The following is a 13,273-nucleotide window of genomic DNA, read 5'->3' as shown; positions in this document are numbered from 1 at the left end:
GATAAATCTAGGATTAGGGATTAAGCACAACAATCAAATGAGGTAGAGCAACTGTTTTCATGCACAACGGCTAAAATAATGTAATAACTATATACGTTACTCTTAATTTTAGGTATGTTATTTAAAAATTAAATTGCCATTGTATATTGACATCAAAGTTAATAATATTTATTTGTACCACAGGGAAGAAAAAACAGGAGTGCTAGAACTTTTGAGCGAACATGAGACGGCACCACCCAAACTCAGGAAGGAGACTCCTGAAAACAATAAGGAGACTGGTGACACGAAAGATGAACCACCACAGCCTACCCATCCGCAGCCTACAAAGGTCACTGAGGTGGACAAAGCAGAGCGCTCAGAAGGCGATGCTGGTGCCCCCGCAGTGTCTGAAGCATCAGCCTCCCCGAAGCAGCGGCGGTCCATTATCCGTGACCGGGGGCCCTTGTACAGTGACCCCACCCTTCCAGAAGGCTGGACTAGGAAACTCAAGCAAAGGAAGTCTGGCCGTTCTGCTGGGAAATTCGATGTCTACTTGATAAAGTAAGTAAAGCAGCACAATAAATTATTTCATTACCACATGCTCATCCACATTTATTGCAGATGGGATTTACTTTTCGAAAGCTCTTTTTTAATGAGCACTTTTTAAGCTCTGATACACCGTTCTTGTTAAAACCAGAAATATACCTAATCTTAAGGGAAGCCCCATTTGCCCATATCCATTCCACAACCTTATCTTTTGTGTCAGTAAACCAACTCTATGTCCAGGATTCATTTTTTGTGTAAACTGCCAGAGATGAGGTTTTGAGTCTCCATACCATTTTAATGTCATCCATTTGGCAACAAAAAATAATACAATTAGCAAAAATGGAGAATCTCACGTCTAACCCTAATTTATTACATTTACAAACAGTGCAAGACTGAAAGTGTCAAGTTGCTTTATTGACCTCAAAAAGCCAGAACAGCTTTGAAGGCTGTTTTTAGCTGGGGTTTTAAACAAAGTCCAATAATCATAAAAGAGTGATTTTTTTTTCTTTTAAAGTAAAATGTACTGGCTGAAGTCCACAGCCTCCAATCTCTCAATTACATGGCTGGAATTACCCATAAGTGAGATAACGCTTTGTAGGTCGAGCCTAGCGCAGTGCACAAGCGTTGCTCTAGGAGATGACCTTTTGAAATCGGTCTGCACTTTTGAAATACTCATGCTTGTGCTGGTATCCATCTTGCGGGAGCGAGCATTGGCGCGCAGGGGCCATCTGTTTCCAATTAGCGTGGCCGCGCGCGCTTGTTGACATTCCTCTACTCTCGCTCCCCTGCCTGTCTCACCCATGCCCTCCCTTGTTTTTTAATAAGCGCAGCTCTCCTGCCGGTCTTCCCTTCCCTATTCCATCTCGTCTCTCAGCCCACAGCAGGAGGCCCGCGCAGCATGTTTTCTTTAATAAACACTGCACCTGCCGCGCTTAAAAAAAAAATAACAAAAAATAGCCACAGCTCTTAACAGCTTTCCTGCCGGGCCTTCCTTCCCTGCCCATTCTCGTCTCTGAGCCCACAGCAGAAGGCGAGCAGTGTGGTTTATTTATTTTACTGTCCATTTCAAACTGACTTTGTTGGTCAAAAAAGGATAAACGTCTGACTCAGCCCGACTGGAATCAGACCCCTGATACTTCTTGTTGCACGTAGAAGTTTGTGGTGTAGTTAACTGGCTGAGGTGCCTTCACTTCATGGCTGGATAGAAAAAAATCTGTAAGGAGGCAGCAAAAACAACGAGCACAGTGGTAGTCCGACTTCTAAGCACTCACTGTGCCCGCCCGCTCATGAGGCATGAAACTGTCAGATAAGATGCTTTGCCTGTGTGCAGGAACTAAGGGCCCCATTATGATCCGCCCGCCACCGTAACGGAATACGGGACCGACCACCAGAGGTGCGGTGGTCCTGCAGGGCCAATAAGGATGTGGCGGGCGCATTTTGGAATTTAACATTGCGGCGAATGGTGTTGTAAGCAGCACCCGCCGCAATGTCAAATAGGCATGTTGTGTATTGCAATCAAATTACTTTCATGTTTCGCCATACTAATTCAACAGTAATGCTTATGGGTTCCAGAGTGGCGTGCTACTCGCCAATAAAGCGCTTCAAATACCCATCAAGGGGTAGCAAGCGCTATATAAATACAAACCTCTTTCCCTCTACTATCCCGCAACCTACCCTTCTCTATCCAAATAACTGAATAACATATCCACCACTCAAATTACTTCATACTTCTCGATACTAATTTTCAACACTAATCCTTTATGGGTACCGGAGTAGCGCCCTACTCGCCAGAAAAGCGATTCAACGCCCATCAGGGTAACAGGTGCTACATGAATGCAAACCTTTCTTCCCTTTTATCCCTCCGCTACCCTCTTCACTCCAAATAACTGACTAATATCCACCACTCAAATTACATTCATATTTCACCATACTAATTCAGCACTAATCCTCTATGGGTCTCGTAGTAGCGTGCTACTCGCCGAAAAAGCACTTTAACGCTTCGTATGGGGTAGTAAGCGCTATATAAATGCAATTACAATACAATACAATGCACAACGTGACAGGCACCACGAGCTGCCTGCCACCTTGTGTATGGCAATGAAGGGCGGTACCTCAGTGCAGCCATCCACCCCCCACACCCCCGGAGGCCCCCAACGAACCCCCAATGTCATTCTCCGCATGCCTTTCCATGGCGGAGTCTCCGCCATGGAAAGGCATGCCCACCGAAATCATCGTAATATGGATGGCGGTGCCTGCAAGGCACCGCCACCATATTGTGGGCCTTTTCCGCCCGGCAGGCAATCGTGACGATTGCCTGGCGGCGTACGGTCTTTCCGTCCTCCGCGAAACCCCCTCCATGGTAATATGGCAGGGGGTAAATGGCAGGCGGGCGGGGACTTATGGCGGGCGGATCGCCACTGCTGTTCGGGCGGTGGCGATCCGCCCGCCATCATAATGGCCCCCTTAGATCTGAAATCGTGTTTTGTGGCTTTGAAGCCAGAGGCCACATGTCCGCCTGCTTTTGTTCGGTTACAGTGATTAACATCTGCAAATTAATTTATATTAGTGGCATAACACAGGTGCTTGAGGTGACGCATTGAAACGTTGAATCAAAATTAAAATTGAACACAGTAAATTCTTCGAATGTGGGATGTTTACTGTCTCTGTTCCAAACACTGAACGAGGTATGCTACAATGGATATAAAATCCAGAACAGATGTTTCACAGTCAGTTACAATCCTCATGAGAAAACACATAAGAATGGAGGGGACACTAAGAGCCGCAAAAGTAAAAAAAAAAAAAAAAAACCCACACACAACTGCAACCATGTGTGTGCCTTTATGCTCCTTATATCTTCCTGTGAACACTCTACCATTGTTGAGGTGAGGAGGCTACTTCAAATCGTAACTGTCCCCTGGTAGTTGAGCACAGTTCGTCCATTCCATAGTCTGTATTTCATTCTAGTTCACTTAGTTAAATCAGGGGACTTCGTGTCATCAAGGAGGCAGTGCTCCACTTCAGGGCTTCTGTTTAATTCCCTAATCTATTCTGGAGCTTGTAGTCCAGCTGCACTGCCCTTACTACTGCTGAACTTGGGACACGGAAAAAAAAACCGTTACTGGAGCATTGAATCCCTAGTGGCATGGAGTCATAAGGAGCTCCATATCAATGCCTCGTCAGGGGTAGTAAGCGCTATATACATGTAACACTTTTCAACAGTCTAAATTTGGCTAAAGTTAATACCTTTCATAATAAACACAGTGAAATTATGCTGAAAAGAAATTGTACCTAAAATGTCACAGTAGTTAAGGACTGCATCACCCAGTGTACAGTAATTATATAGCTCTTCAATTCATGGCATCACAGCACCAAGGATAATCTGCTGCATGGCTCAATACTTATAAGGTCCCAAAGGCGAACCTATTGGCTATGCCAATGCTTGTTCTTTAATGCTCTGCTCACTACTGGAAGATATGCAGGGCGTTGGCCATCAAATATCATTAATCATGTCTTTTGTCGTGTTTAATCGGTGCAACAGAATATACGCATGTTACATATTTAATGCAAGCCTGGCTGAAGATGGCTGAAATGCCAGAAACCGGTCCTAGGAAGCTTGTTTCCGGTCCAGGGAAGGCATTGCTTGGCAGTTTGGGCTGGACTGTTCCCATGAGGCACAGGGTCAGACTGCTTTGCATATGGCCATGTCTGAACTGGGGTGGCAGAGTGGGCTAAAGAATGGTGATGGATCAAACCCAGATCTGTTGACTGGGTGTGAGTGTTTGATTGGTTCTGATGCTCCGTCCATCACCACCCCCTTTTGTACCGCTTTGTTCGGCATAAGTTGGCAGGGTATGCTCAGACGTGAGTCCCTTGCTCACTTTGCCACTGGATTCAAGCAAGCCTGGCTGAAGATGGCTGAAATGCCAGAAACCGGTCCTAGGAAGCTTGTTTCCGGTCCAGGGAAGGCATTGCTTGGCAGTTTGGGCTGGACTGTTCCCATGAGGCACAGGGTCAGACTGCTTTGCATATGGCCATGTCTGAACTGGGGTGGCAGAGTGGGCTAAAGAATGGTGATGGATCAAACCCAGATCTGTTGACTTTGTGTGAGTGTTTGATTGGTTCTGATGCTCCGTCCATCACCACCCCCTTTTGTACCGCTTTGTTCGCCATAAGTTGGCAGGGTATGCTCAGACGTAAGTCCCTTGCTCACTTTGCCACTGGATTCAAGGAAGCCTGGCTGAAGATGGCTGAAATGCCAGAAACCGGTCCTAGGAAGCTTGTTTCCGGTCCAGGGAAGGCATTGCTTGGCAGTTTGGGCTGGACTGTTCCCATGAGGCACAGGGTCAGACTGCTTTGCATATGGCTATGTCTGAACTGGGGTGGCAGAGTGGGCTAAAGAATGGTGATGGATCAAACCCAGATCTGTTGACTGGATGTGAGTGTTTGATTGGTTCTGATGCTCTGTCCATCACCACCCCCTTTTGTACCGCTTTGTTCGCCATAAGTTGGCAGGGTATGCTCAGACTTGAGTCCCTTGCTCACTTTGCCACTGGATTCAAGCAAGCCTGGCTGAAGATGGCTGAAATGCCAGAAACCGGTCCTAGGAAGCTTGTTTTCGGTCCAGGGAAGGCATTGCTTGGCAGTTTGGGCTGAACTGTTCCCATGAGGCTCAGGGTCAGACTGCTTTGCATATGGCCATGTCTGAACTGGGGTGGCAGAGTGGGCTAAAGAATGGTGATGGATCAAACCCAGATCTGTTGACTGGGTGTGAGTGTTTGGTTGGTTCTGATGCTCTGTCCATCACCACCCCCTTTTGTACCAACTTTGTTCGCCATAAGTTGGCAGGGTATGCTCAGACGTGAGTCCCTTGCTCACTTTGCCACTGGATTCAAGCAAGCCTGGCAGAAGATGGCTGAAATGCCAGAAACCGGTCCTAGGAAGCTTGTTTCCGGTCCAGGGAAGGCATTGCTTGGCAGTTTGGGCTGGACTGTTCCCATGAGGCACAGGGTCAGACTGCTTTGCATATGGCCATGTCTGAACTGGGGTGGCAGAGTGGGCTAAAGAATGGTGATGGATCAAACCCAGATCTGTTGACTGGGTGTGAGTGTTTGATTGGTTCTGATGCTCCGTCCATCACCACCCCCTTTTGTACATATTTAATGAACTACATTGTTGGAGTTATTCAAATGGGTGTAGCTATTCATAAAAGCAGAATGCTTGTGCTTTGTACGAAGGTTTTCCAACCTGTACCCCATCCTTCACATCTTTGGTCGGGCATTGATTTTAATCCTCATAAGAATATTCAAGATGAACGCACAGCCTTGTTTATTAGGCAAGCTTTTTGGGAGCTTGGAGAGAAAACTAGAAATCTTCACAAGGACTGAAAACAGATTATTCTATATATTTAAAAAATATATTATTCTATATATTTAAAAAAAAAAAAAAAAAAAAAGAAAACAGATTATTCTATATATGATGAGAACAATAGGATCCTAATCAGGAATTAAGAAAATTTAAATTTGTTTGCTTAGTATTATGATAAATGCACTGTGCTGAGAGAGTAATAACAGTGACAAAGGTTACTCATTATTTTAAAACTTTGATGCGCCTAGGTTTACACAAGGCAGTGTGTTTGTGTTTATAAATATATATATATATATATATATATATATGCAACTCCTTGAACTCCTCGAACCTCCGCTACAAACACACAGCAGCAGCGGCGAACAGAGTAAACGGACCCCAATTGCTGGCAGGAAGATTTTATTTCTGCTCCTCTGCTCAGTGTATATATATATATATATATTCCAGTATCGGGGTATCTTTCATAGATTCGCAAGCCTGAATCATTCCCTGTCGTCGTAGTGGGAGTCCCACGGTACATGGATAATAAAGTAGTAAATAGTACCTTTCCATAGGCTATTATGGTAGCACCCACTATAGCCTATTAGTCTCCTTTTACGAAATGGACCAAACTGAAAACTCAACCAATCAGCACCCAGCACCCTCTAGAACCTTCCCCAGAAAGGCTGAGTCCCTCAGATTTTCACCGCACTTCATTTTGTAAGGGAGTCTCCCTGAGCTCTGCTCAGTTTTCTTCACTTTCTCAGATAAGTTTCTTTCAGATCTCTTCTAGAAGATTGTCTGATAAAATTGGATTGTTTAAAGCCTGTCTCTCCTGTGGGAAGAAGAGAGTGCATGTGGATGATGCAAATAAGGACTGTCTCTATCCCAGCCATGAGACAAAACAATGTAAGATATGCCGCACCTTCTCTACCAAGACCCTGAGGGACAGAGAAGGAAAACTTTTAATCTGGCTAAAGAAGAAGCAGTCTGCTGCCTCTGATGTGGATAGCGACACGTCCTCTATGTCAACCAAGAGGCCCTGGTCGCCAGAGGGTCAGCCTGAAGAGAGAAGGAAGCATTCTAAAGTCTCTCATATGGCCAAGGAATCTTTAAAGAAAGAGAAACAGCCTAAGGTCTCCTCAGAGATAAGTTCCCCGAAGACCACTAGAGCGCCATGGGCCAAAAGTCTTCCTCAACGTCAGGTTCACCATCGACGCCTGTTTCCACCTTGACGACGACTACTGTGACTCTCTCGTCATCGAAATAGTCGACGGCGTTAACCACGTCAACGGCAAGTATTAAAGTTCCCTTACCGTCGACACTGCCTGCAAAGTCTTCATCGTCAACGAGCCTGTCAGTGAAGCTCTCATCGACGACGACACCACCGACTACAAAGCCATCGTCATCGAAGAAGCTCTCATCGTCGACGACGAAACCATCGACGACGAGAACACCACCGTCGACGATGCCACTGTCGACGACCGGAGATGTCCCAACGACGGTAATCTCACTGGCTATGTCCATACCATCGACGACCCTGTGGACAGCGAAAATTTCTCCATCGACGACGACACTAGCAGCTCCATCAACTCCATTTAAACTGACTACACAGCCTCAATTCAGGACACCAAAAATGTCTCCGTTACCACCAAGCCTTCTTTTGGATGTTGAGGATTCTGATGACGAGGAAGGCCAGTTTCGAGCCGCACGTATTTCTTCTGAACTTCATGTTAAATATCAGGAGGAGGATGACGAATATGAAGATTAGGAGCAGTATTACCATTACCAGGCCCCTTCTGTTCAGTAGCAACAGTACTTTCAGCAACCTAGGCAGCAGTCTTAGCAATTTCCTCCAGCGTTAATTTTAGACCTCCAGAATATGTTGGCGGACTATAAAAGAAGATTTCCTCCTCAGTAGGCTATTGTTACGCCTCCTCCACCTCCGCAGGCGCCTCCACAAGCACCACAGCCTCCACCTCCGGCTACTCCTGCTATGGCACCTTGTCCCATTACTCCCCTGCCTCCCAGAGAAGACCCTATTACATCTGAGGATGAGCAGGAAGAAGGGGAAATTCCAGACCCTACACCACCAGCGGATGAGTGGGATGACTACATAGCACCAACGCCGTCCCCTCCGCCTCATCATCCCTCGGACTCGCCTCCGGAGGATATCGGAGGGTTTCACAACATCATGGATAGGGCTGCTAGTAGATTTCGTCTTCCTACAGTGGTGCACCAGTTGGACTGTTTCCTTTATGATTTTAAGGATCAGGCAAGAAAAAATTTCAGATCAATACCCATCATTGATCATATTTGGCAAGAAGAAATCAAAGTCATGAAGACACCAGCCTCTCTGGTTCCAGTGCTTCCAAGGTTGGATAAAAAATATAGGGCACCAGACGTTTCTCCTGTGTGTCTTATAGGCCACCCGAAACCAGATTCGGTGCTCTCACAGGCGGCTCAGACATGATCAAAAAATCCATCTACGCCTATAATTTCTCCACCAGACAAAGAAGGTCGACGCCTTGATTCAGTTGGGAAAAAGTTCTCATCAGTGGCGGTAGTCTCAGTTCGGGCGGCTAATGCTTTAGCAATTTTAGCCCGTTATGATAGACAAATGTGGTCTGACATAGGTTCACTTAAAGACGTTATCCCTGAAGATAGCAAAGAGGAGTTTCTCAAAATTCTCACAGGAGGAGAGAGAGAGGCGTCAGAAATCATTGACATTGCTATGGACATTGCCACAACTGGTTTCAGGCAATTGGCTGGTGCTGCCATTTTACGGCGTCAAGGGTGGTTGAAGGCAACAAATTTCTGCCCTGAAGTTCAGACAAAATTTTTAGATATGGCCTATGATGGTGACAGTCTGTTCGGCAGCCATATTGATGAGGCACTTACCTCCATCAAAAAAGATAAGGACACTGCTAAAGCGCTTGGAACCCTACAATACCGCAAAGTGCCCTTTCGGGGAGCCCGAGGCATGGGCTTTTCCAATTATAGAGGGAGTTACCAACGTTCTCATCCTATAGGCTGCAATACCGTCAAGGTTAGCAGCAAAATTACCGCCAGGCAAATACAGCTGGTTTCTCCAGACAGGGCTCCAAACGAAAGCCAGGATCCCAAGGCCAGGATCCCAAGGCCGTGACACCGGCCACAAACAGTCATTACGACAGGGTGCCAGCTGCTTCCTGTTTCCCCCAGACTGGTGTGACAATCTCAGAGCACATCGATCAGTGGCTCAACATCACTTCAGACAAGTGGGTCTTGGATCTCATCTCTTATGGCCACACATTGGAATTCATCCAAAAACCGCCCAATAACCCTCCCAGGGGATCGCACCCCCCTCACCTTCACTTACTCAAAAAAGAAGCACGTGCCATGCTTCAAAAAGGGGCTATAGAAAAGGTCCCCTTCTCTCAAAGGAGGAAAGGCTTTTACTCACGCTTCTTTCTCATTCGCAATAAAGTCGGAGAGTGGAGCCCTATCCTAGACCTCAGAAAATTGAACAAATTCCTAAAGAGCCAAACTTTCAGAATGGTCACTCTTTCGGACATCCTATGACGCCTCAACAAGGGCGATTTCATGACTTCATTGGATCTCAAGGATGCATACTTCCATGTCCTTATTCACCCGATGTACAGAAAATTCCTAAGGTTCACAGTGGCTGGTACCCACTAACAATTCAGAGTTCTTCCATTTGGCCTCAAATCGGCACCACGGATGTTCACAAAATTTCTCGCTTCAGTGGCAGCAGCCTTGAGAAGCAGAGGTCATCAGGTATTCCCTTACCTCGACAACTGGCTGCTAAAGGCGCCATCTTCTTGCCCAGTGGAGAATGCAACGACCGATTGCTCATCTCTTTTCCACAAGCTGGGTCTCTCGGTCAATTATCAGAAATCCTCAGTCTTCTAGATAACAACATTTCTGGGGGCTAAGCTGGACACTATCCGGAACAAAGCTTTCATTTCCGAAGAAAGACAACAGAGATTGTGGGCATTAGCACTCAAGCTGTGCAGAAAAAAGTGCGTTTCTGTGAGAGTGTTCAAATCTCTACTGGGAATGATCTCTTCCGCAATAGATCTTGTGCCGCTGACTCGTTTGCACGTGAGACGTCTTCAAGAGGAGCTACAACGTTAATGGAGTCAGGTCTCGGGCTCCTTCGACGACGTAATCATCGTCACTTCTCGAATGAAGGAAGCCCTGAAATGGTGAACCCAGACTTCACACCTGTCCCCAGGTCAGTCTTTTCTTCTAGTCATCCCAGATTACGTAGTAACAACAGATGCTTCTATGGAAGGCTGGGGAGGACACTTGCAGGACCTACAAGTACAAGGGAAGTGGTCCTTGGTTCAACGGCAGATGCACATAAACAGCCTGGAACTGAAAGCCATTTTCCTATCTCTTCGGGCTTTCCTTTCTCGAATTTAAGGGTCTTCGGTGTTGATCTGGACGGACAACACCACAAGCATGTTTTATATCAACAAGCAAGTAGGCACCAAATCTCTCACTCTGTCACAAGACGCACAGCAATTGTGGAACTGGCTGATGCTCCATCACATCTCCCTGACAGCAGAACATGTCTCGGGTGTCCTAAATACCTTAGCGGATACCTTAAGCAGGTCGAGGGGCAGCTGTCAGGAATGGGAGCTAGAACAGACACAGCTGGACGAGATATTTGCAGTCTGGGAGAACCGGCACTGGACCTATTTGCGACCCACCTCAACTCCAAATGCCGATTCTATGCATGCAGGTTCCCTTTCCCAAACTCTCGGGGGAATGCCCTTTTGATGCGATGGTCAGGGATCTATGCATACGCTTTTCCCCCATCCCTCTAATACCCAGGATCCTCACAAAGATGAAAGGGGAGTGCTGCTGCATCCTCCTGATAGCCCCCAGGTGGCCCAGACAACATTGGTACACAAACTCCTCCTTCTCTCGAAATCGCAGCCCATCCGTCTAGTTCCGATGCCAACGCTGTTGACGCAGAACAAGGGCCAAGTACGTCACCCAGAGCCAGCTTCTCTGCAGCTGCATGCGTGGCTCCTGAGTACTAGGAATTTAGAGATTTAAACATTGACCAAGACTGCAAAGACATTATTGGCAAATCTAGAGCTGAAAGCACCAACAAGACTTATAAGCTTAAGTGGAAACGCATCTGTGTATGGTGCAAACGTACGGAGATAGATCCTCTTCTCTGGTCCTGGAAGACATCCTGCCCTACTTGCTTTCCTTAGCAAAATCCGGCCTTTCACACTAGTCAGTGCGAGTTCATCTGGCTGCTATCTCACGATACAGATGATCGCCACATACTCCATCTTTATGGTCATCAAGAGTGGTAAAGCAATTCATGAAGGGACTGTTTAGAGCTTTTCCCGCGCATCAAAGCTCCACCTCTGGAATGGCAGCTCAAACAACCATTCGAGCCCATTCACAAAGCAGAATTGAAATACTTGACCTGGAAAGTCGCCCTTCTTCTGGCACTTACTTCGACAAGCAGGGTTAGTGAAATACAGGCCTTCACTATCTCTCATCCATTTCTGCGTTTCACTGATCAAATGGTCATTCTGAGAACGAACCTCAAGTTCATTCCTAAGGTCCCTAATCAATTCCATTTGAATGAGCCGGTCGTTTTGAGGACGTTCTTCCCTAACCCCTCCACGCCTGCTGAAAGAACACTACACACTTTGGACCTCAAGAGATGTCTTAACTTTTATTTACAAAGAACCAAGGGCATAAGGAAATCGAATCAGCTATTTGTAACTTATGGTCAAACCTGTCAAGGAACTGCAGTCTCTAAAGCAACCATAGCCAGGTGAATAGCGAGTGCAATTCAATTTTGCCATGACAAGGCTGGCAAGCCTTTATCAAAGACAGTGAGAGCGCACTCCACTAGAGCAGTTTCAGCATCGACTGCTCTTTTTGCTGGAGTACCAATTGAAAAGATCTGCAGAGCTGCTACGTGGCAGACAACGCACACATTTGCAAAGCAATACTGCCTGGAATCATCACAGCGTGCTGATTCATCAGTGGGACAGGCAGTGTTAAGAAACCTATTCTATTAAGGTAAGCCTCTTTCAAGAGAGGTTTGAATACAATCTATGTCTTTTACATGTATAGCATGTTTCATGTTTGAATATTTGATCTTTTGACTAGTATTGCATGTAACATTATTGTAGCACTACCCACCGTCCAGAAGGGTGCTTTTCTATGACAAGCATACATAGGATTACAATATACGCATATTCATGCATATGTTTCCATATATATATATATAATCTACTGGCGGTCGCCAGTAGATAGTTAGGACCTATTTTCCATAGGAAATCCGCAACATTCTATTGGGAATAACGTTGGTGCCGGTTGATGAATCCTCGCGAAATTTTCCAAACTTTTGGCCAGCTCCGCTCCTACCCTGAAAGTTTAGCGGTGATCCGTCAAGCGGGGGCCGAGAAAAAAGGGGGGTCCCAAAACGCGTTTTCCCCATGCAATTTCCCATAGGATCTGTTGTCGCAGCTACAGCCCGAACCGCTGAACGGAATGACACCAAATTTGACAGAGGTAGTCCTCAGTTCGGACTCGTGCCTTTTGCATATATGGTGTGAATCCATTCAGTAGTTCCTGAGAAAATTAACGTAAAAAAGTTTGTGATATCTATGGCCGCGGAGGATCCGCGGATCCTCCACGCACCCTCCCCGAACCCGCACGAGCTGAATGCTAATTGGCTGCCAACACTCTGAATCAGGAAGTGTTGGCAGCCATCTTGTGCCTCGGTAGAACCGAGGCACAAGAAAGCACAAAAAGAAAGACTCAAAACGCGACAAGGGGGCAGGGTAGAAACACCCTGACCCTTAGGCCTGCTCAGGGGGACCCACAAGGACCCCCAAGACCAAAAAAATGTTTTTTTTTAAATCGCGGGATGCGCGTAGGGTCCGCGCATCCCGCATATAAAAAAAACAACGAAGCACGGACTCCCGCGCTTCATTTTTATTTAGCCCCCGGGGGGGCAATGTTTTTATCATAATGGGGGGCCCAGAGGGGCCCCGGGGACCGCCACCCCCCGGGGCTGAACTGAATATATGCGGGGGGCTCATGGCCCCCCCGGGGACCGCCACCCCCCGGGGCTCTTTAAAAAAAAAAAAATACCAGTGTTGGGGGGGGGGGGGGGGCTTGAGCCCCCCCACACGCCCCAGGGACCGCCACCTCCCCGGGGCACTAAATATTTAAATAGGGGGTCCGTTACTGACCCCCAAGCCCCGGGGACCACCACCTTCCGGGGCTTAAAATTCAGTGGGAGGGGGGCCGCGCGGCCCCCCTCCTGGAGCCAAAGATGGCCCTGGGGACTGCCACCCCCCAGGGCCGGCTCCTGTAGTGTCCCGGGGTGCCCACCCCCGGGACACTGCTG

The 13,273-nt window shown here is 47.1% G+C and overlaps 1 protein-coding gene across 1 annotated transcript in view; it reads left to right on the top strand.

Moving 5' to 3' along the window:
* MECP2 (methyl-CpG binding protein 2) overlaps positions 1-13,273 on the top strand; it is a 409,440-nt gene that overhangs the window by 310,064 nt on the left and 86,103 nt on the right. Inside the window, exon 2 of the mRNA XM_085629745.1 lies at positions 184-540. Coding sequence (XP_085485871.1) covers positions 184-540 — 357 coding nt within the window. The remainder of the gene's footprint in view (positions 1-183; positions 541-13,273) is intronic.

Source organism: Triturus cristatus, chromosome 10 (assembly GCF_964204655.1).
Source record: "Triturus cristatus chromosome 10, aTriCri1.1, whole genome shotgun sequence".
NCBI classification, from domain to species: Eukaryota; Metazoa; Chordata; class Amphibia; order Caudata; family Salamandridae; genus Triturus; species Triturus cristatus.
Note: the sequence above shows the minus strand (reverse complement) of the source record. Positions and strands in the feature narration are given on the sequence as shown.